At 50.0% G+C, this 24389-nt stretch overlaps 1 protein-coding gene across 1 annotated transcript in view; it reads left to right on the top strand.

The window, feature by feature from the left end:
• Positions 1 to 24389, top strand: part of GRIK4 (glutamate ionotropic receptor kainate type subunit 4) — a 498388-nt gene that overhangs the window by 401364 nt on the left and 72635 nt on the right. The window contains exons 11-12 of the mRNA XM_025266749.3: positions 8333 to 8440; positions 13544 to 13747. Coding sequence (XP_025122534.3) covers positions 8333 to 8440; positions 13544 to 13747 — 312 coding nt within the window. The remainder of the gene's footprint in view (positions 1 to 8332; positions 8441 to 13543; positions 13748 to 24389) is intronic.

Raw genomic sequence — 24389 nt, 5'->3', positions numbered from 1 at the left:
ATGAGGGTTCGATCCTTGGATCTGGAAAATCCCCTGCAGTAAGAAATGGCAACTCACTCCAGTATCCTTGCTTGGAAAATTCCATGTACAGAGGAGTCTGGTGGGCTACAGTCCATGGGGTTGCAAAGAATCGGACATGACTGACTGCTGCTGCTGCTGCTGCTAAGTCTCTTCAGTTGTGTCCGACTCTGTGCGACCCCATAGATGGCAGCCCATCAGGCTTCCCCATCTCTGGGATTCTCCAGGCAAGAACACTGGAGTGGGTTGCCGTTTCCTTCTCCAATGCATGCAAGTGAAAAGTGAAAGTGAAGTCGCTCAGTCGTGTCCAACCCTCAGCGACCCCATGGACTGCAGCCTACCAGGCTCCTCCATCCATGGGATTTTCCAGGCAAGAGTACTGGAGTAGGGTGCCATTGCCTTCTCCGACATAACTGACTAAGCCTACACAAAAGCCATGACACGCACAGCTCAGTTGACAGGGAACAGTATTGCTGTACTATGGGTAGGTCAATTCATTTATTTCCGTTTTGGAGCCAAGGAAGATTCAGAGAGGTTAAGTGACTTGCTTATGCATGGCAGAGGAGTTAAGAAAATGTGGGTCTTCTGGTGCCCTCCCATTGTGAACTCCTATGCTCAATCCCTAAGAAACTACCCTGTACCTTGATCAAGATCACTCTTGTGGACTCTTGCACAGAATCCCTTCAGGGCTGTAATCTCCAAAGAACAAGTTCACGGTGATGAAAGAGGTGTGTGGGTAGGCCCAGGACATAAGCTCAGGGTAGCCTGCACCTGTCCTAACCCAACCAGATGGTAGAGCAGTAAATAGAACCCAAGTTTTAATTCCAGTTTCATCCCATATTAACTGTGATCCTCAGCAAGTTTGATATCTCTGAGTCTCAGTTTCATTCATTCATTCAACCAAATGAATTCATTTATTTCATGCATTCATCGTTTCAACAGAAACTTGTCTGAAGTGCTTACATTTCTCAGATGTGAATGATAACAGAGTTGTTACGCAGAATCAAGGGAATTTGTGTAATTAAATCACGTGGCTGAGTGCCCGGTGTGCAAAGGTGATCAGTAAGTGTTTGCAAACTCTTGACTCTGGAGCAGAAGAACTTGTCCGGCCTTGGGGCTATGTCAGCCTGTCTAGAAACTGGATCCTGGCAGTGCTGAGAGCAAAGAACAATCATCTGAACATACACGAAATATTAAATGTTACAGAGCCGTGTGCGTACTCATGGAGGCAGGTACGGTTGTGAGGAAATCCTTCAGGGCTTTAAAAATGAATCCCTTTTTACCTACTGGGGAGAGAACAAAGCGGCAAAATGACAGCCTCTAGTGATTCTAGGCAGGAGGGAGCAGGAGGGCTTGGGAGCTGGAGGCGTGTGGCTTCTCTGGGCAGGACTAAGAGCGGACCAGGGAGAAAGACAGGTAGTGAGTGATGGGCTCATTAATGAATGTATAATGACAGCCTGAGACAGATGCTCTAAAGGAAAAGAATGTGGTTCTGGGAGAAGTTTGACTTTGGGAGTTAAAAGAAAGCCTTCCTAGAGGTAGTGATTTCTAAATTGAGGCCTGAGGGGTTAACAGATATAAACTAGATCAAAGTTTGAAAAACTTCTCTTGTAAACAGGCCCAGAGGGTAAAAAATTACACTTTACAGCTTTACTGTTGAAGATGAATGTCATCACAGATGGAACAATCAATGAATGGGTGTGACTGTGTTCCAATAAAACATTATTTTCTGAAACAGGCAGCGAGCCGAATTCAACTCACAGTCTGTGGTCTGCCAACCCCTGAACTAGCCGAAATGGGGCTGCAGGCAGGGAGTCGGGCAGCAAGGAGAGTCCCAGAGAGGGAACAGCAGGCACAAGAGACCCTGACGGGAAGTTAATTGCACTTGAACTGAAAGTTTTGCCTGGAGCAAAGATAAGGCCGGGAAAGAGGGTATGAGATGAATGTGGAGGGTGGGCAGAGGCCAGGCCTTGTAGGGCCCGGTGGGTGTGGAGGGCCTAGTATTAAGGACCCTGGTCTTTATCCTTAAGAGTTGAAGGGTCTCAGCAGGGGCCAGTGTGACCATAGTTGAGGCTTTGTAGAGATGGCTGGCTGCTGCCAAGTGTCTAACGAACAAACAGAGGCCCTGGAGGTTCCCGGTCCCAGCCAAGTTCATTGGGAGCTTGGATGAGGATGGAAGCCGGCAAGTATGAGACTTGGAGAAATTAAGTGACTTGCCCTGTGGTCACGGTGCTGGGATGCTAATGCAGATCTCCAGACTCCACACCAGCGCTTTCAGAAAGCATCAGGGGACACCTGGGGTCAGGGCTCCTGGACAAACATTTCCCACGATGCCTTGCTGAGGGAGTGACCAGCTTGCTTATGCTGACCCGGGGTCAGCAGCAGACCAAAAGCAGGTCTCTGACACTCATTCACGTGTATGGCAGTCGCCTCTCCGAGGGACTGTGGGCCGCCCTTATCAGTGTCACAGAGTCTGTTCGCTAAAGGCCCTAGGCCCCATCAGACCTTATCTCTGCTTTTCGTACAGCAGTTCTTTCAAGCTTGGTCCCTTGGTTGCTCAGCCAGGGATCTTAAATACAGCTGCTGAAAGGACAGAGCCTCTTCGAGACAGCTGTCCTGATAGCAGTCAGAAATGACAGTTCACCATGAGAAAAGAGATACTACGAAAAGCAGACAAATTAACTTATGAAAACACAGAAATGAAGGTGAGAGGCCACCACATTTCAGAAACCGATAAGCAGCCTGTATCACAGGACAGGGTAATAATTGGCTTCGAAAGGATGATACTGCATTAAGGTAAAGACATGCACTCTGTTTAAGAGGACAGCGGAAAGTATTAATACAATTCCCTTGTAAAGAATTTTGGGAAATAATACTTTCAGATAAATAATTAAAATCCCCCCCCCAATTTTAGTGCTTAACAGAGCAAGATTATTATTAATTTATATGGATTCTTTGTCCTTTGGGGAAATTGGGTAAATGATACTTTCTGTGCACGTGCAGACACATCCCATATCATATTTGGGGATATCCCATAATACCCCATGACATCCCATATCATATCGATTTTCATATTTGACGAAGTACTTCTAGTTCCTTCAAAGAGCACAGAATCAGTAATGAGAAGGGATATACTTTTTTTTTTTTTTTAATATCATGATCTCAATAAAGCAGCACATTGGCCTTGTTTTGAATCCTGATTTTTTTCCATGTCTCAGCTCTGGGATTCAGGTAAATTATTACCTCGTGCAGAGGTCACTTTCCTTACTCATAAGTAGGGTGGCAGTGAGATTCCTAGACATAAATGGGTGCCCATCCCAGGACCTGTGAGCCTGGTGGCGCCAGTGATATCCTAGAACCAGCTCACCCAGCTAGCCAGAGCTCCCCCGCTCCCCAGTTTTACACTTCTCTTCCCAACTCAGTGTCCCATGATAACATGTTAGCAGCTTGAAATCAGCCTCAGTGGGAGTGTTTACATCAATGAAATGGACAAAGAAGACCTTTGTTTATTTATTTTGCTATGCCAGGCCTTAGTTGCAGTATGCAGGATCTAGTTCCCTGACCAGGGATCAAACCCGTGCCCCCTGTAGCCCTCCAGGCTCCTCTGTCCATGGTATTCTCCAGGCAAGAGTACTGGAGTGAGCTGCCATGCCCTCGTCCAGGGGATATTCCTGACCCAGGGATCAAACCCGGGTCTCCTGTATCGCAGGCAGATTCTTTACCATCTGAGCCACCAGGGAGACCCTGGTCTAATCTCATAACCCAAAGTCTACAGTGCAAAGTGTGGGGCGCAGAAGAGACCTCGCCTTCTCTCTCAAATGATGACATTACAAATTAAATGGATACTTACCTAGCACTCTGCGCATGTATTATCTCCTTTAATCTCCTTATGAGCCCTTAGGAGGTAATCATTACTATTTTAACACCCATTTTATAGATGAAGGAAACAGGCTCAGAAGGATTAAGTAACTCACCCAGAGTCACACAGCTTGGAAGCAGAGAAGTCAAGTTCAACTCAGGTCCTCTAACACTGGGACTGTTGCATGCATAGTGCAGACTGTGGGATGCTCAGTGGTGAGTGGAGGCTGGAATCAGCATGCTCAGCTGTGCACCTGCTGGACTACATCGGCCCAGGGGGATGTCATTTTCCTACCTGCCTGAAGGTGCTGTATAGGTTTGCAGTGGTGGTGTCCAAGTCCAAACCCTCTCCTCCCTTCCCTGCAACTCCTGGGATCTCTAGTGCGAAAGTAGAGCAAGTGGGAGAGAGAGAAAGTGCAAAGAGAGGGCCCCAGGAAGACATTATTTGCAGCATAATCAAGCTGGCACATGTGGACATGTGGAAGAGGCTTACAAAGCAGCTGTTCCTGCAGGAGGTTTGGGGCAGGTGTCAGTGGGGTGGAGCAAGGGAGTTTGGCTGGAGGCAGAGCCGCAGATTGTCAGTGATGAGAGCTGTAGCTCCTGCCCACCCCTGGCATGTGTCTGGCATGGAAGGTGCCCAGTGGGTGGGGCAATTAGCCTGTATCCCAGGGCGCCTGGCTCTGCCTCTCGCTCTCCCTCCCACTGCCTTTCTGCAATTAGATTGCTCTGGGTAGTAGCTGCCAAGCCGCTTTGTTGGATCTGATGAGTTTATTAATTTCTTGGGGGCTAATGGGAGTGTTGGGGGGAGATTCATTTCCTGACTGGAGCTTGGGGGCTAATTCATCTCCTGGCCATGTCCCCACAGGTGGGAGGTGGCAAGGGACATGGCTCAGGCTGTCAGATCTGGCTCTGGGTAAATCATTTATATCCCTAGGTTTTGTGCGAACCTATCTCATGGCTTGGGTCAGACAGGGAGTCCAGGGCTGGGGCAGGCGGTTAGTGAGCACTGGGTCCCCTGAGATCAGTGAGGGTGCGGAACTGGTAGGGGGTGAGGCCTTGCTGGTCCTGTGAAGTGCGTGCTTAGGGGACAGGACTCTGAGAAGTTCAGTCCTGTCCCAAACATCCAGATGCTGACATCCGGACTAATTGTTTTGAGGTCCTTCTGTTCAAATCTGGCCCTTCTGATCCTAGGAGGTTGCCAGGAGCCAGTTCTAGCCATCTTGAAGATAGGGAAGCAGACTCATTTCACTTGCTTTTGTGGATATAAAAACCCAGGAAAGAAAAAAGCTGTGTCCCGGGTTCTGGCTGTATGGCTGAGGCTCCTTTGAGCCTTTCCTCTGGTTGGCCAGGCTGCTTACATAGAGGACACATTAGCATCCCCAGCCCAGAGACAGCAGTGGACACAGGAAAGGTCTTGGATTCAGGAGTCAGACAGCTCTGGGTTCAAGACCATGCATCACCTGCTAACTAAGTGACTTTGTTGTTGTTTAGTCACTAAGTTGTGTCTGACTCTTTGTAACCCCATGGACTATAGCCCACCAGGCTCCTCTGTCCATGGGACTTTCCAGGCAAGAATACTGGAGTGCCTTGCCATTTCCTTCTCCAGGGGGTCATCTGACCCAGGGATTGAACCCACATCTCCTACATTGGCTGGCAAGTTCTTAACCACCACCTTAGGCAGGTCATTAAACCTCTGCGCTCTAGTTTCCTTGTAAATAAAATGAATGCACTGTCACTACTCCACAAGGTTGCTGGGAAAATTCAGCTGATGGAGCTCATTCAGCACAAGAGGTGTCTGGTAACTCTTGTTCCCTTTCCCCCTTCACTTGAAAATCTTGTGGCTCATCCCTCATCCTCCCCAACTCTCTCCCCAGCAGAGAGAGGGGCGGAGGCCAGGTAGCTCAGGTTGTTCCCTGACCTGGCTGATCCCTGCAGGGGGCACTCCAGGGAGCCAGAGGAGGCTCGCCTGCCTCCTGCTCTTGCCTCACTGACAGGAACACTCAGCCTGTGAGAGATGATGGTTTCCTCTGCTTCTACGTACCAGTCCCTGAGCAGGAAACTGGGGGCTGAGCCTGAACAAGCCAGTCCCTCCCCCACAGACTAGCAGGGGTGATGGACATGTAAGCCGAACATGCGGTAGGACGCTGGAAGAGCCAGACAGGAGGCCACGAAGGCATCCTTGGCAAGGCGATCTGGGGCTAAGAGCACAGGGGTTAAAGCTCAGGTGTCTCAGCTGATGGCGAGGTTGCCTCAGGCAAGTTGCTGGGTGGGCTCTTTTATCTTGGCCTCAGTTTCTTTATCTAGACGAGGCTTCCCATGTGGATATGCAGGAGATGCTGCTTGTAAACTAAAATGATCAGGAACTCACGCGGCACCTATCTGCCTTTGTAGAGGTGGAGACACCAGTGGCATTCTTGCTGAAGCTTGGAGAGGGGTTTTTGGTCATCTCTCCTTTTTCAAAAAAAGGTTTTTTTCTCTTTTGTTTATTTGTGTATTTATTTCGGGTTGTGCTGGGTCTTTGTTGCTCCGAACAGAATTTCTCTAGTTGCAGCGATCGGGGGCTCCTCTTCGTTATGGCGTGTGGGCTTCCCATTGTGGTGGCTTCTCTTGCTGCAGAGGACAGGCTCTTGGTGCACAGGTTCAGTAGTTGCTGCACATGGGCTCAGTGGTTGCAGCTTGCAGGCTCAGTAGTAGGCTCAGTAGTTGTGCTGCAAGGGCTTAGTTGCCCCACAGCATGTGGGATCTTCCAGGACCAGGGATCGAACTGGTGTCCCCCATATTGCAAGGCAGATTCTTAACCACTGGACCACCAGGCAAGCCCCCATCTCTCCTTTGACAGATGAAAAGCATACTTGGAGAGAGCATCGGAGCTCTTGCTGGAACTGGAGGTTTCCCTCCTGGCCCTCCCCTCTTTAAGCTCCAGACCATGATGTCAGAGAGATGGTTCCTGCTCCCCGTGACTGTCAGCCTTCTGGGGGTGGGTCCAGAGCCAAAGCTGAGACGAGTCTTTTCTGTGGTTGGAGCTTCCACAAGAGGAATCCAGAACCCAGCTCTGGCGGGTGGAGCCATGTGGCATCCATGGAACCTGTGAGAATTTTCCAGGGAAGCTGCTGCCGGTGCCTGGAGATGCCTGGCAAAGGCGGATGTGTGCATTTCATTGGGTTTCTAGCCAGCTGCCAGCCGACTCTCCTGGCTGCCCACCTCCAACTCCTAGCAACAGAAATGGTTTGCCAGAGGATCCAGCTAGTAGAAAGATACTGGTAGCGCACACACGTATGTGTAGCTATAAAAAGGGTTCCACTGGGAAAACAAACAAATTCTCTAAAAACCCAATGATGCTGAATTTCGATTTAGGTGATTTTCTTAGAAAGTGGAACTAAGTGGAACTGGTGGAACTAAGTTATGGATTTTTTTTTTCCCCTCTCTAGTCAAAACAATGAAGAGGAAGGAAACTAGCAGGTATTGAGTTTCAGCTTAAATCTGTTCTCACAATGACCCCAGGAGGTTTGTATTATTCCTATTTCACAGATGAGGAAATGTGTTCAGAGAAGTTCAGTCACTTCTGGGGTGATGCAGTTGAGATCTGAGGTCCTGGGTCTGGCTGAATAATGTAACATCAAACTGGCGTTTGCATGATTTCCATTTGTTCTGGGAAGGCAGGGCAAACGTTGCCACTCCCATTTAGAGCTGGGGAAACGGAGACTGGGAAAGATTCAAGTAATCCGCCAAGGTTCTCACAGTCAGCAAGTGACTCCACCAAAACTAGAGCCTGGCTCTTCCCTCTTATGGTCCATGCATCCATTGAGCCATTCAGCAGGCGTTTATTGAAGAGCTGAGTGAGTGCCACGTGGTGGCCATGCTGGTTCTTGTTTAGATGATGAGGCTTCCGGAAGGCAGGGTAGAGCGAAAGAGCTGTGCGGCTCAGTCCTGCTTCCAGTTAATGCAATTCCCCCGGCTCCCCACCCTTCTGGGTGAGAGAGCGTCCGTGAACTGCATTCCATTCGTGATTTCTTTTTTCTGTTTTTAGTTTTTATAGGAGTATAGTTGCTTTACAATATTGAGTTCATTTCTGCTGTACAGCAAAGTGAATCAGCCATATGTATATGTGTGTACCTATATCTCCTCTTTTTTGGATTTCCTTCCCATTTAGGTTACCTCCATTCCTGATTTCTTTTCCCATTTTCTTCTCCGCCTCTCTCTTAAGTCTTGCTTTCCTTCACAGTCTCCCTACCCTTCCCTAATCCCCCGAACCCTAGTAGCCCCGTCCCAGTTCAGCCCCTCTGCTCCATACTCTGTGTGGCTCCCTCCTTCTGTGACTTAATCGTAGCCCCGCTAGAGGCAGGGGACTGGCCTCTCAACTCCCCCAGCCCTGGAGTCTCATGGGATCTCAGCACCCCAGCTCCCCAGCCTCCACCTCCCCCCAGCCCTTCCCAGCCTCTCTCCTTGGTCTCCTCAGATTGGCCAGTGGCATGTGGCAGACGGCCTCAGCATGGACAGCCGCCTGTACGCCTCCAACATCTCTGACAGCCTCTTCAACACCACCCTGGTCGTCACCACCATCCTGGTAAGCGGGTGCCCCTAGGGCTTCCCAGCTGCTGCTCCCCGGGGTGCCTCCTCCTTCTTGCAGCCTCCCCAGGAACAGAAGATGGGAGCTCTAATCACAGCACCGAGGCCAATTTATGACAGTGTAATTAAACTCAAGTTGCTGCTTCATATGGAAATGATATCTGATGAGTTCCAAGGCAGCTGGGGAAGCGGGATGGGGTGGCGAGACGGCAGTTTGTGGATGTCTCTAATGGGGGCACCCCAACAACCGGGGCATCTGTGCATGGCCAAGGGCAGGGCACCTTAAGACACAGTGGGGAGAAGTTCACCAGGATGGCCCCTACTCTTTCACGGCAGCCTGCTTTGCTTGGTGCCTACGTGTACAAATTGCACCCCCGCCAGTGGACACCTGAACTCAGTGGGTTTTTATGGCCTGTGATTTCTTCATTTCCAAACGATTAAAGGGAAGTTCTCAATCTACAGAGAAAGGGACCATCTGCCTTTTTTATTTGATCCAATTCTCTTCGATGATTACCCAGCCCTTCCCGCTGTGTGTCAGGCACTCTGTTCATTCCTGGGGACACGAAGATGAGTAAGACTCAGTCTCTGTCCTCAAAGAGGCTGTAATTTAGTAGATGGCACGAGTCAAGTGTATTCATGGCCAAAGTCGTTTACTTCTCCCCTCCCCCCACGTACAACGACATCATGTTTTTAAAGATTTGTCAATTAAACCAACTGCATATTTTAAGTAATAATGAGTTTCCTCCCTTCCTCCTCCTCCTTTTAACTAATCAGAAGCCTACTTCCCTGTCTGGCCCAGCGTCTTATCAGCAAGAGATAACCAGTGTGGCTGCACTGATGTAATTCCAGCTCCAAACAGACCCAACTATTAGTGAGTCTGTTCCGCATTATCATTGCTAACTGTGCAAAGTCGGGAAATGTGTCCGTTAAGAAAAGGACCTTCCTTTGAAAGATTAGGCTTTCAAGATAATGAAAACCTCCATCACTACGTTCTTAAACTCCAGGGGCCCAGGAGCCCTGGACTGGAATGACTGGAATAACTGATCTGCTGTGAGCAGAGCAGGAAAAAAGCCAAGAAATAGGCTCATGTCTACACTGCGGGGTTTGAAGGAAGGAGAGGTCCCATCCCAGCAAAGGGATGGTCAGCAAAGCCTTCCAAGAAGAGGGACCTTGAGGATGGGCCTCAAAAAGACAGCAAGAGACAAGGAGGGAGAAGTGGACGAAGGAGAGCCTTGTCGGGCACTCAGGAGATGCAGGAAAGGGCAGGTTGCTAGGACATGGGCATAGGTAGAGAGGGAAGGCCTGAGGCTGGAAAAGTGGGTTGGGTCCACAATGCTCAGGGACTTGAATGGCAGCTCATGGGATTTCCCTTCACGTGGTACGAGACAGGGGTCACTGAATACTTCCATTCATTCACCAAGTATTTGGGGGGCACGCCTGTGTTCTGGGCTCAGTTCTAGGTGCTAGGGTATAGACAGAGCTGGGGGAGGGGAGTGGGGTGCTGGCCTCACTGAGAAGGGCAGATCTGAACAGAGACCTGATGGGAATGAGGTGACACGTGGTGGTCTGGGAGGAACATTCCAGGCAGAGGGAATAGTCACAGCAAAGGATGGACAGGCAATTCCAGCTCACAGAGTTTTTGCCACCCCAGTCTCAGCTCAACCTAAGCTCATCCAAAGCAGTGTGAAAACGTCAGCAGGATGAGGGGGTGATGGTGTCACCTAGACCCCCAAATCTGGGCATGCCTGGCTGAGCTGGGGCCACAATGAGCAACAGTCCTGGCTGAGGGGGACTTTCTCTGCCTCTGAAGGGCTTCCTGAGTCCATGCCCTGCTGCCCATCCTCAAGCACATGTCCCAGTTCCTGCTGACCATTTGGAAGAGAGCCTTGGCAAATGGTCTTCCTAAATGGTTTATCCCTTAAAACTCAGCACATAGTCCTGTTGTGTCCTGCTCTTGACAGGGTGCAGTTGGGAACTTGTGATTTATTGGTTAGCACCAGCTAATACACAGAATTGTTGTTGTTGTTTAGTCACTGAGTCATATCCAACTCTTTGTGATCCCATGGACTGTGGCCTGCCAGGCTCCTCTGTCCATGGGGATTCTCCAGGCAAGAATACTGGAGCGGGTTGCCATGCCTTCCTCCAGAGGAATACACTGAATTAGCTGCAGCAAATACCCCACCTTGTGTCAGAACCCGGGTTAAGCTTTTTGCCCATATCACTATCTTCCGTTCTTCCAACGCCCCTGCCAGGACGGGGCCCCAGGCCAGCACTCAGCCCCTACACTTTCCAAAATGCCTGTGACTCCTCCCTCTAGCATTGGCCTTGTGTTTATTCACTCTAAATATGCCAGTGGATTTTAAATTAACTTAAGAGTGCTCAGGGAGAAGAACTTTGTAAAACTCCTTGGGGTCATTAAAGATACCCTAGCAGGTTGCCTTCCAATCCAGACATGGAAACTGCCCAGCTATGCACTTTTTACCCACACAATCCACAGGTGCTGAACACTGGAGCCAGGTGGGGACACCATGAGGAGTCAGGCCCAGGCCCACGTACATCCTGCCTGGGAGGCAGCAGGTGTAGGAAGATGGAGGGTGTGAGTGTGGGACCCTGGCTGGGAGCACAGTAGGAATTCTCAATGGGACCCCAAGGACAGTGTTGCATTAGGTTAAACAGAAGAACGGAGAAGAGCCCTTGAGCCAAGGACGGCGTGTATGGAGGGTGGGGAGCCTGGCTGCGTCTCATTGACAGGACAGTGCACTTGATCATGAACCAGAATCACATCACCTTCAACTCAGAGGTCCCTCCCCCTGGCACGGAACCTCCTGCCTTCCCCTCTTCTGCTTCACACTGCTCTCGCCCTTCCTCTGCTCATGACCTCTGGTCTTACCCAGCCCAGAGGCCCCTTCCAGCCTGAGTTCAGCAAACCAGCATTTCAGCACTTTCCTCTCTTGGCTTCTAGAACTGTCTCCACCGTGATGCTCAGCCATCTCACCTCCTGCCTGTCTCTGAGTCCACCTCTCCTTCTAAGTCCTGCTCCCAGCTGCCCCTCTGCATTCAGCCTCCTGACTCAGCTGGACCTGGGCAACCCCAGGCTCCTCTCTGTCACCCCCATCGTATCCCCTGAGCAAACCTCTCCAGACGAGCCAAGCCTTCCCTCCTGCCCCAGCACGACTCTGGTGCACTCCTTGCCTCTGCCCTCCTCCCTTCCTCTCTGAACCTGCTGACCCTGGCCCTCCTCTCCATCCTCAGGTCCACTTCCCGGACTTGAGTTCGCCTTGACTCTGGCCCTCCTGGGACTTTGCTGCCCTGACTCACACTTCTCTTTCTTCCTTCTCTATTTTGCCTTTTCTAGGGATCCCTCCTTTTCCACCTGCATGTATACTCTTGTCCCTCCCATCCTAAGACCACCTCTCCTTCACCCTGCTGCCCTTGGACTACCCTCCAGTTTAGGGGATCATCCATCAAGGGGTCGGTGGTCGCCATTGCTGGTAGAGGGGAACTGAAGTTTGGAAAGAGATGTGACTGGGAGCTGCTGGGTGGAGAAGCGCTCTGCCGGCTGGTCCTTATCTCCTAACCTCCCAACAACCCCGGCCCTGCCCTGTGCACTTCTCATTCACCCCCATCCCTGCAGGGTCTGCCATCACCTCCCCCCAACAACCCCAGTCTGCCTTCGAACATCTCCAGTGACACATGACCCAGTTACCCTTTCACAGCCCTGCTTCCTCTCTGGGTGGGAATGCCTGCCTTCTTCTGCTTGAAACCCCCACCTCCTTGACCTTCATGACCACATTTTCCTGATCTTTGGCTTTTCTGGCTGCTTCTGCTTTGTCCTGCTCTGTGGCTGCTCTTCATTCACCCCCACCCCCGGATCAGGTCTTATCCCTCTGCTGTCCTTCCCCCTCCATGGTCTCCCATATCCTGCCACTTCAGCCACCGCCTCTATCCAGAGGCCCCATCTGTGCCCCCAATCCTGCCCTCCCTCCGTATTCCAACATTCAGTCACATATTTGCTCCTGAATTGCCTATCAACACCTCAGATTCAACATGTTCCAAAACCTCTTCCTTTTCAAACCATCCATGGCCATGATGACACCATCATGAGTCTCCTGTTCAGGCTCTGAGGGTCTGAGGATCCTCCCTCTGTGCTCCACACCCATCCTGGCATCCACCTGGCCCTCTCTGTGCCTTGTCCAGCTCTGAAACCCACCTGAGCCAAAGCACAGCTCAGGAATCTGTATCTCCTAGCAGGAAAGGCTCTGTCCTCACGCCCAGACCTTCTCTCTCGCTCACTTTGTCATATTCTTCACGCACGTCTTTGAGTCTCTAAAACTCTGAGTGCTTCCCTATTATATATGTGTGATGTACCTCGCCCTGGCATCCAAGGCCCGTGCTGACCCTAACTCATCTTTCTAAATTTATCCTCCCATCCCACCCCTGCCCACAAGCCAGGCTCCCACTCAAGGGCGCCTCCATCATCTGCTGAATGGGCTGAGCTCCATCTCACTGGGGATTATGTCCTTGACCCTGCCTTTCCCCTGCCCACGCAGCCCTCTGTCCCCGCCACTTCCATCTGTCAGTCTGTCATCCTCTGGAGCCCAGCCTGCATCCCACCTCCTCCGTGGAACCTTCCCTGGACATGTCACCTGAGAGACCCAGCCCTTTTCCCAACACCCATGGCCGGACCCATTCCGCCTTGGGTTGTGGTCACACAGTGCATTTAAGAACCTCACCTGTTCTGTCGTCAGCATCCCTGCATCTCATAATGCCCTGAGATCAGTCTGTGTGGAATAAACAAAAGGAAAGGGGGGGAAAGGACGGAATGAAATGGGAGATGGGGTCAGATGATGACCTTAAACAAGATAGAGGGGCTTCCACTGGACCCTCTGTGCAGTGAGACCCTTGCGTGTTCCTGGTAAGAGAAGTGCCTTGAAGTCAGGAAAGGGAGGTAACGGCCACCTCCAAAGTGTCCCATTACCCAAGCCACTTCCCTCCTCCACCCCGTCTTCTCCCTACCCTCCTGTGTCCCCAGTCCCCTCATCACATGTGGCTGAGACGCCAGGGCTAAGATGAGAATGACAGCTGCCCAGTTTTGCTGCAGGAAAACCCATATTTAATGCTGAAGGGGAACCACCAGGAAATGGAAGGCAACGACCGCTACGAGGGCTTCTGTGTGGACATGCTCCAGGAGCTGGCAGAGATCCTCCGGTTCAACTACAAGATCCGTCTGGTTGGGGACGGCGTGTATGGCGTGCCCGAGGCCAATGGCACCTGGACAGGCATGGTCGGGGAGCTGATCGCTCGGGTAAGGAAAGAACAGGTGGTTTGGATCTGAGGGTGGGCTGGGGAGGGTGATGGAAGGACAGAAGGTTGTGCTTTATGTTCATGAACCCTCTGTTTATTCAGTCAGTCAGTCATGCTTTTTTCATTTATTTGTCCGTTCATTGCATGAATCTTCCCTGAGCTGGCACCGAGCCAGGCACGGGTGATATATATACATTGATATTATTCATTGGTGAATAGGACTACCATGATCCTTGCCCTGTGGCTCTTCTGGTCCCAGTCTATCACCTGTAATGGCTGAGGAATAGAGGCTTTGACCAATAAATGCAGCTTAGAGATTGGGTTCACTTCTTGGATAATTCAGGTGCTTTTTGTTTGTTTTGTTTTTTTTTTAATTATTTATTTTTTGGCTTTGCTGTGTCTTCATTGCTGCACAAGGGTTTTCCTCTAGTTGCAGTAGACAGGGGCTACTCTCTAATTGCCATGCACGGGCTTCTCATTGTGGTGCCTTCTCTTGTTGTGGAGCACCAGCTCTCGGCCTTCTCTTGTTGTGGAGCACCAGCTCTCGGATGCACAGGCTCAGTGGCTATGGCACACAGGCTTAGTTGCCCTGTGGCATGTGGGATCTAGGGCTTCCCAGGTGGCACTAGAGGTAAAGATTCCACCTGTCAATGCAGGAGAAGTAAGAACCGCAGGTTTGATCCCTGGGTCAGAAAGATCCTCTGGAGGAGTGCGTGGCAATGCACTCCAGTATTCTTGCCTGGAGAATCCCATGGACAGAAGAACCTGGCAGGCTACAGTCCAAAGGGTCACAAAGAGTCAGATACAACTGAAGCAACTTAGCATGCACACATGTGGGATCAGTCGGACACAACTGAAGTGACTTACCACACACATGTGTGGGATCTAGTTCCTGGAGCAAGGATCAAACCCGTGTCCCCTGCATTGGCAGGCAGACTGTCAACCACTGGACCACCAGGGGAGTTCCAGTTTTGATGAGTTTTTTGATCATCAGTACCCCTGGCAGAGCTTGGACAGGCCCTGGTGTAGAACACACCTACATCAGCTGACTTTGACGCTTGAGAAGGGCTGTCAAAGAGACACGGTTAAATAACAAGGGAAAAGGGACCGACTGTCAGAAGCATTGGTCACAGTTACGGCTGTTTTGTTACTTCTTGTATTATTTTCTGCTATCCTTAATGTGCCCTTACAGATCAGGGCCAAGGCGCACTTGGGAGGGCTGTAAATTTTCAGGGTGAATGTGGAGACTTGATTAAAAGGTAGGTGAGCATCCTAGACTGTCAGTCATCATTCGGTTAGAGCAAGACTGTAAAAAGTTCTTCCAGTGCCAGAGTGCTTGTTTTCATGGCACAAACTACTAACATCTGTAAAAATTAAGTTGTTATTAATTCACTGTCTGTATTTCCATAACTGAGCATTTCTCATCAGGGTAGGTGATCGGCACCCAACGCAGAGATCACAGACCTAGGTTCTTAGAGTGACCTTGAACTGACCCATCCCTCTCCGCGCTTTCCAAGTGCAGAGGGAGCCCCTGCAGGCTCCCAGCCAGTGCCAACGTGTAGGGGGCTTTACATACATTATCTCTAATCCTCTCAGAACATACCTTTTATTAATAGTTCATTGTTATCCTCATTTTACAAATGTGCCACCTAAACGGAGAGCTTGAATGGTTTGTCTGAAGGCACACCGTCAGGGTGAGACAGGGCTGGGATTTGAACTCAGATGCATCTAACTCCAGAATCCCACCACAGCACACGACCTCAGCTGGATGGAGATGTTACCAAGGAAGGTCTGCATAAGCCCAGTGCCTGCCTTTGTATTCTCCTTCCCTTTCACCTTTGCTTGCTTTTTTCTTTCCTTCTTTCCTCTCATCTCTTTATCTGTTAAATTAACATGATTGTAATCCTTTATATATGGGCTTTCCAGGTGGCTCACTGGTAGAGAATCGCCTGCAAATGCAGGAGACATGGGTTTGATCCCTGGGTCGGAAAGATCTCCTGGAGAAGGAAATGGCAACCCACTCCAGTATTCTTGCCTGGAGAATCCCCGTGGACAGAGGAGCCTGGCAGGCTACAGTCCATGGGGTCACGAAGAGTCGGACACGACTGAGTGGCTGAGCACACATGCCGCCTTTTATATGTACCAAACTTGGGATAAAAGATACATTTTTTAAATCCCAGTCTTCAAGGATAAAAATATTAGTAGGGGTATTGAGTAAGCAATCCTTGCCAATGCATGATGGAAAGTTCTATATAGACAAAGCGTGTGGAAGGTATCTAAGGGCTGAGGTGGGATGGTGCTTAGGAGTTTTCCTGATAGCATTTGCAGTGACTCAGCGGGGCCAGTAGCAAGACTTGTTCAGTGAGACCATGAATTGTCGGGTTCCTAGAGTCCAGGAGGGAGGCCCTGCTGGCAGAATGAGGCTTGCAGGCAATCAATGGAAGACCATAGAAGGCCCAGGGGGCCTGAGAGCCTCTCACAGGGGTGAAGCCTTCTGCCATCTTTGAGGCTCAAACTCCTAGCCGATGATGCCCACGCTTCCGCAAAAAAGGATGTTTGGCTCCTCTCTAAGTTCCAGATCCCCTCCCAAGGCAGTCTTATTGTTTAGAACCCCCGGTCGAGGCGCCCTCTAGTGGTTAAACCTCAGAAAGCTGAACCGCCCATCCTCCTGTCTTACTCACGTACTCGGTGACCTTGAGCCCGTTTCTTCAGTTCCCTTGGGCTGCCTTGTGACTTGTGGGGTGACTTCAGGGATGTCGGAGTCGGTGCACGGCCATCCCCTTATCAGCCCCTTAATGAGCTGTGACGTGGACTGGCAGGAAGAGGAAAGGATCCGGGACTCAAGGACATGCAGCTTCATACTGAATTGATTTGGGCAATCAGACTGGGATCTTAAAATTCACCCCAGATCTGCTTTCAGGTCAAAACACTGCTGCTTTGGTCTCATCAAGACGTGGCTGGGTAGTATTAATTAATTAAGGAATTAACCCGTTCTTTCAATACTCCAGTACTCTTGCCTGGAAAATCCCATGGACGGAGGGCCTGGTGGGCTGTAGTCCATGGGGTCGCTAAGAGTCGGACACGACTGAGCGACTTCACTTTCACTTTCAATACATATGCTGGCCCTGATCTAAGGTGCAGTGCTTGATATGTCTGTCCCGATGTCCCCTAGGATCACAACACTCCTAAGGCCCGCAGCCCCGCTGTATGATCTCTTCCCCAAGTTGCACAGATCAGAGGTTATAACAACAAAGCCTTGGGGCTGGCTAGTCAGTGTCCCAGACAGAAGAGACCTCAGAGGTCATCTCACCTAAATCTGTCACTTATATACAGATGAGGAAATGCAGGCTCAGGGAGGTTAAATAACCTGCCAAAGATCACACAGCTGGTAAGTTTAGAGTCAGCATTTAAGCCCTGGTCCAGTTGACTTGGGGCTTCCCTCATGGCTCAGATGGTAAAGAGTCTGCCTGCAATGCAGGAGACCCAGATTCGATCCCTGGGTCAGGAAGATCTCCTGGAGGAGAGCATGACAACCCGCTTCACTGTTCTCGGCTGGAGAATCCCCATGGACAGAGAAGCCTGGCGGGGTACAGTTGATGGGGTCCCAAAGAGTCAGACACAACTGAGTGAGCTGACTTCAGTGCTCATGGTCTGAGAGTGGGAATCTTGATGTTAAACCTAATTTCAGTTCACTTACTTACTAGCTGTGTGTTCTTGGGCAACTTTTTTTTATCCTTCCCACCCCATCCCCCAAGGCTTCAGTGTTTATCCAGAAAGAATTTTTGTAAGGATTTAAAATAACACACACATGAGCATGCCCACACCCACAGAAAGTTTGACATACAGGAATCTTTATTTAGATCATTTGAGGAATGCAGTAGCCTCCTGGATGCAGAGTGATGCAGTGTAAAGAGTCATCTCCTGGGTCATCTCTACTGGGTGTTCTAGAGCCTCAGTCTTTCGTATCCATAGTCACCTCTTACCTAAGACTGTGGGGCTAGCACTCATGGCGTGTTAGTTATGAAAGAGCATTCAAACATATTTTCTGCTTACTTTTGAAAAGCATCAGAGTGTGTCTTTTGGTGTAAATCCCGTTAAAAGTAGGAGTGTGGCTGGAGTGAAAACAAGTGGCTTCATGTCAACTGGGCAGGTGACTGGCCTCTCACCCCCAGGGCTGTGTCTGGATAGGGGGAAAGTGCAGTGTGTCTGTTTGGGAGCCTCTTGGGTCTGGATTCATTTTGCCCCCAGTCAAACCCTTCACAAGCTGAGCCCACAGCAGTGGTGGTGTGTTTTGGTGGAGGTGTACTTGGCAGAGAGGAGGAGATGGACTAAAGCTTGAAGAAGAAGATGCCCTTGGAACATCCTCCTGTGTCACCCCAGTATATTTATTTAAAGTGAATTTTTCATTGAAATTGTTGGAGGTATTCACATATAGAGATGAATGAGACAGACGCTAGGTCACTCTTTGATGGAGGACCAGTTGCGTAAAAGCAGAGTGAGAAAGGCTAGGATGGGGAGGTAGAGGGGCTGGTGAGAGGACTGGAGGAGGGCCTCCTGACTGCTTTGGAGGTGTAGGAAGGACACCTGCAGGAGATGATGCTTGACAGCTCCAGGAGGAGCTGGCCAGGGGAAGCAGGGATGTGGAGGGAGAAGATCAAACCAGGAGGGAGGGCACCAGGCAGAGTCCACAGCCTGGAGACAGGAAGGGGCATGGCAGTTTCCGTTTTAGGATACTATGCCTGGAACAGAGCGTGGTGGGAAGTGAGCCTAGGAAGTGGGCAGTGGTCTACATGGCCTTCTACAGTGTGGAACATGGATGGGTGGAGGGATGGGAAAGGCCTGGAGGCAGGGGACCAGGGAGAAGATTGAACTGTTGCAAGAGGTGATGAGAACCAGAAGTAACTTAGGAGTCAGAAGAAGCCTTCAAAAGCTGTCTTTAAAGGTAAGTTTTTCTGTAATATAGAATGGCTCAGTGGTAAAGAATCCTCCTGCCAATGCAGGAGACAGGAGTTCCATCCCTTACTAGGGAAGATCCCCTGGAAAAAGAAATGGCAACCCCACCAGTATTCTTGCCTGGAGAATCCCATGGACAGAGGAACCTGGAGGACTACAATCCATGGGGTCGTAAAAGAGTCAGACAGACTTAGCGACGAAAAAATAAATATAATCTTTATAAAATATATGTGTTTTTAAAAAAAATTACTTATAATTCCACCAGCCAGTCATACCCATGGTTAACATTTCAATATGATCCCTTCTGATTTCTTAATGAGTAGGTACTTACACAAGTTTTTTCTTAAATGAGATCATAGTATAATTCTGTTTGGTAACTTGTGGAAGCTATTTAACAGATGGACTGTCAGGACTCAAGGACTGAATGGACGTGGCCCATGGGAGGGGGACAAGAGTAGAACGGATAACACCCAGGTTTCTGATGTGGACGCTGATGTGGACGTCTGGGTGGTTGGTGGTGCCAGTCTTTGAGGTGGAAAACCCAGGAGAAAAACAGGTCTGGGAGGAAAGAGGGGGAGGATTTTCGCTTTGGAAATGGTAACTGTGAAAAGCCTTTTGGACACGTAGGTAGAGATGCTCAGCAGCGAGTTGGTTAGAGTGGGCTCTGCGGCTCCAGGGGTAGGTGCTGGCGTGGTTGGTGAGCTGTAGGTGGTTTGAAGCTGTGAGGAGGGATGGAATCCTCCGGGAGAAAAATCATACATTCAAGAGGGAGGAGAGGGAGGAGAGCCTGTGAAGGCTGCTGAAGAGAGGTGGGTAAAGAAGCTTCCCACCTCTTGAAAGGAAGCACAAGAGAGCCTTCCATCAGATTTAGAATGCAGAAGCCACGGACAAGAGTGGTTTCAGTGGATGCCTGGATTGAAATCACACTGCAATGGTTGAATCATTGTGGAATACTCTTTACAGAAGCTTCGCTCTTGTGGGAAAGCAAGATAAAGGGTTGTAGCTAGAAGGAGCTATGGAGCTGAAAGGTTGGCTGTTGTTTAAAATGAAATTGCTTGTGGAAGTGGCTGCTGGGAGTTGAGAGCACGCGCATCTCTTAGGCACTGGGGAGAGGCAGGGACGGTCACGTGGCTGGAGCGGAGTCCTGGTGGGGATCACGGTGGTCAGGACAGAGGGTGGGGGAACGGCGCATTCGTGAAGGGGTTTGGGGTTCCTTGCCGAGACATGAACGGGCCACTGGGAAGCAGTGCGGTCAGGGGTGCGTCTGTCCTGTCTGTTGTCCTAGTCACCCCCCAACCCACACACGTATGCGTTGATTTCGTGTTTGAAACTGCTTTCACAGCGCTGACTCTTTATCCTCCGTAATGGCTCTGTGAAGTGGATCTATGGGTGAACACCCTGCGGCTAAGAAGTACAAATGATTCACCCCCAGTCCCACAGCCAGCAGATGGGCACCTGAGTCCTTGTGGCCTCTCCTGATGGACTTACACCCTCATCTCCCTCCAGCCATGAATGGTGCTCTCTTCCGAGAGGTCTCTCTAGGCAGAGCCTTTGGAGGATGCCCAGCACTTGGTACCCACGTCTGACTCTGGTCCATAAAGGGGCTGCACTTTATTTGTAAAGTGAGTGGATGACCTCTCTGACCCCTTCTCCTCTCCCCCAGTTGTGTGTCAAGCTTTCTTGTGGGTTCAGCCCTGAGCACTGGTATCCTGGAAGGGGAGAGATTGCATTTCACATCCTAGGGGCCCAGCTTGGAAAAGAGTAAAGCACATTCAGGAAGAGAGAGAGAGCCCCCCTCAAGCTTCAAAGCTCAGAACCAAGTCCCCTGTTGGCAGTCAACGCCAGGTTGGCAGAACAGCCCATTTAGGTTCAAAGAGAAAGGGGCTTTAGAAGGCTTAGATTCAAGGCTCATAAGCTTTGGACATCAAATAGCTCTTACCAATGACATTTTGATGAATTAAGTGTAGATGAAGCTGAAATGCCTCATTCCATTTCCCCTCCTGGGCCCCTAGGAGAAAGGATTGTGGAGAGAGTTTGCTGGAGACCTGGTGAGGTGGGCTGTCTGTGGCCTCGATCCACTGGGAAAGTTGCTGAGAGACATTTTGCTGAACTAAAAAAAAAAAAAAAAAATGCAACTAGTCCCCTGGGATTCCTTTTCACCTTGAAGCCAGAGACTATTTTAACTGAAAATAGGTCATGGAATTCTGTTCTTTAAAATCAAGATACTGATCCAGGGGCTAAAACTGAATGCTCAACTCTTTTCCCATGTGACAGCCAGGTTCAAGGGGAGGACTTTCTCTTCCTCTTTTTTTTTTTTATTTTTTAACTTTACAATATTGTATTGGTTTTGCCATATATCAACATGAATCTGCCACAGGTATACACGTGTTCCCCATCTTTCTCTTCCTCTTAAAGCCTGGTCCCTGCGTTTACTCGGATAGGAGGAGGTGGGCTCCAATGATAATTCAGCAAGTCATTCATTCATTCACTCATTCATCAAAGTGTCCACTCTCCGACAAGCACTATTTGGATGGGAGGAATTGCTGGTAAGGAGCTCAGGACCTACTCAAAGAGACAAATGAACCACAAATTCCAGTACTGTGTGATACATGCTCTGTTAATAATATTAACAGTGCTGACAAAGGTCCATATAATCAAAGCTATGGTTTTTCCAGTGGTCATGTATGGATATGAGAGTTAGACCATAAGGAAGGCTGAGTGCTGAAGAATTGATGCTTTTGAATTGTGGTGCTGGAAAAGATGCTGGAGAATCCCTTGGACAGCAAGGAGATTAAACCAGTCAATCCTAAAGGAAACCAACCCTGTATATTCATTGGAAGGACTGATGCTGAAGCTGAAGCTCTGATACTTTGGCCACCTGATGCGAAGAGCCAACTCATTGGAAAAGACCCCGAGGCTGGGAAAGATTGAAGGCAGGAGGAGAAGGGGGTGACAGAGGACGAGATGGTTGGATGGCATCATCGACTCAATGGATGTGAGCAAACTCCAGGAGACAGTGAAGGACAGGGAAGCCTGGCGTGCTGCAGTCCGTAGGGTTGCAAAGAGTTAGGCACAACTTAGTGACTGAACAACAACAATAATGATGAAGGTAACAATGACTGACATTTATTAAGTATTTCCTGTGGGCCAGGCACTGTTTTACACGCTTGACTCGTTTGTCTTCACGATAACCTGATGTTCCAGATGAGGAAACTGAGTCACGAAGCAGATGACGTGGTCACATGGGTAGTGAGCGACGCTGGTAGGGCTGGTGGAAGCACGAACAAGGTATGTACAGGAACGAGCAGGGAAGGACTCACCCAGGAAGGGATCGTGGAACAGAGTGTTGAGGATGGAGGCGCATCATCTCAACAGAAAAGAATATTCTAGGTGCAGAAAATACTGAGATTATACCAGGCAGTGCAAATGGCTCTGTGCGGCTGGCATCAAGGATGGCAGGGAGTGGAGGCGGGTAGAGCTATAGGCAGGGGCCAGTGGTGACAGGATTTATGTGTTTGTATATTTAAACTATGTCCAGAGGGCTAATGGGGAGCTTTTGAAGAGAGAGAGGTGGTTGGTTTGTTTTATTCCAGGAGGGGAGGAGTGCTGTAATTGGCTTTGGTCCCGGAGGCGAGATGGGGATGGACTGGATGTGGGAAGACCAGATTCAGTTATGCTTATCAGAGAGCGGTCCAGTGATGCAGGGGGCAGGATGGGGCCCAAATAAAAGCAGGGTCAGTGAAGACCAGGAGAAAACGGCGACAGTGTGGGGTCTTGGCATTTCATTCTAGGACCTACTGAGTGGGGGAGCTCCCCTTTCATGGGGACTTTTAAGCAGGCCGTCCTGCCTCTCAGAAGAGGGAAGGCTGTCTGACTCTGGGCAAGGTCCTTCCTGGAATGGCTTCTTGCGGCATGTGTGTCAAACAGTGGTCCCTGCATACAACCCCCGAGATGCGGGAAGGGAGGAAATCCATCTTGTCTGGTTCATTATCCACAGGCTGTTGTCCTTGAGAATAAAAGGGCCAGAGCCCTGGGCTGCTTCCTGGACCACAACCGCCTTCGCTCTCCATCTCTCATCAGACCCTCCCTTACAACTGTCTGTCTCATCTGGAGTCCTTAAAGGTTCCTTTCTGTTACTCGAGTCCTTTCACCCACCCGATAAAAGCCAAGAAAAGCAGTTTTGAAACTGCGGCCGCTGTGCCTTTCTTCTGAGACGTCTGTCTCAGCTGCCGCCCGTGCAGCTGGTTGCTGCTGTCTGTCTCTATGACCGCTGTCCTCTCTCCACATTTACGGCTGAGGCACAGAGCCCCCAGAAGACTGAGGCTGGGCCTCTGGACCCGCAGCATGCAATGAACATGAGCCCCAGACAATACCCTACCTGGCCGTCACCGGCTTTCAGCTGAGGGCTCGGTCCTGGGCCTTCAGACTTTTTCCTCTTGCTCTCCATGGCTCTGTAGAGAATTACAATGGGGGGAGTGGTCATCTGATGAAGGCACCATGTCCTTATTCAAAACTGAGCCCCCAGGAGGGAGAGCAGGACAATGACAGCTGCTGACAGAGGCAGCCACTGTGTAGGAGCTCGGCAGATGCTATTTCATGTAATCCGTGCATGGCCTGAGAGGGATTATTACTCCATTTTACAGATGGAATGGAGGCTCAGAGAGTCAGCAATGGACCCAAGCACAGACTCTCAGCAAGCAGCCAGAGCCCAGATTCACACGCTATTCAGACCCCTGTCTTGAGTGCGTCTTACTGCACCACCAGGGACTCATGAGAGCTGGTGGCTGGAATGGATTTTTGCGTGATTTTGGTACAGCCTTCGTGTCCTCTGCATCTACTTGCTAGGAGAATGGAGAGGAAGGAATAGACTGGACCAAAAGAATGGCAGAAAAAGAGGAGGCGCTGCACGGCCAGATTGAGAGGGACACATGGGTGATATTTACATCCTCAACCGCATTATCTGGGAAGTGGGTGTTTTAACTACTTCCTTTTTACAGACTAAGAACACACAGCCCCAGAGAGGCCAGCACCTAGAAGCATGAGGATTTGAAACCAGGTCTGTTTCCTCCAGGAGCTCTCCCACTGGAAAGGCAGACAGATGGCAGAAGTTATTTTAACACCAAGTTGTATGGAATAAAGCTCTGTTATAGATATAAACTACATCCTTTTCAACTGACAAAGTAGGAGGCAGAAATGACTCCTCGCTGGGGACCGCTGGGATGGATTCTTAGTGGCAGCGAGACTGGCAGCTCCTTGCGGGCAAGCACAGTATTTCATTTCTCTTGATATCTGCATCCACCTAACACAGCGCCTGGGACACAGCAAAGTGTATCAGATAGTCCCTTTAGGTCATGCAGAGCAAGGCACCAGGTGATAAGTGTTCCCTGAATAAACTTAGGGAGTTCATTCCTGAGCAGGTTTCTATCAACCCAGTCGTTAACCTGAGGCTTGGAAAACTGGGCCATGAATTGATTAATCAATCAGCAGATAGTAATTTAACACAGTGAGTCAGTTACTGTGCTCGAGGTTTGGGGGGAAAGGATAGATGAGATTTCGTTCTGTCTTTGAGAGCTTATAGGTGAGGTGATATGGAGGTAGGCAGAATACAGACACGTAAAAGAAGCCGTGTGCTCCAGGGTAGGCAGGAGAGAGGTGAGTAGGTTGCTAAGGGAGCCCTAAGCAGGGCAGGA

Source organism: Bubalus bubalis, chromosome 16, assembly GCF_019923935.1.
Source record: "Bubalus bubalis isolate 160015118507 breed Murrah chromosome 16, NDDB_SH_1, whole genome shotgun sequence".
In the NCBI taxonomy this organism is placed as follows: Eukaryota; Metazoa; Chordata; class Mammalia; order Artiodactyla; family Bovidae; genus Bubalus; species Bubalus bubalis.
The sequence above is the reverse complement of the archived record's forward strand: the minus strand, read 5'-3'. Positions and strand labels throughout refer to the sequence as shown.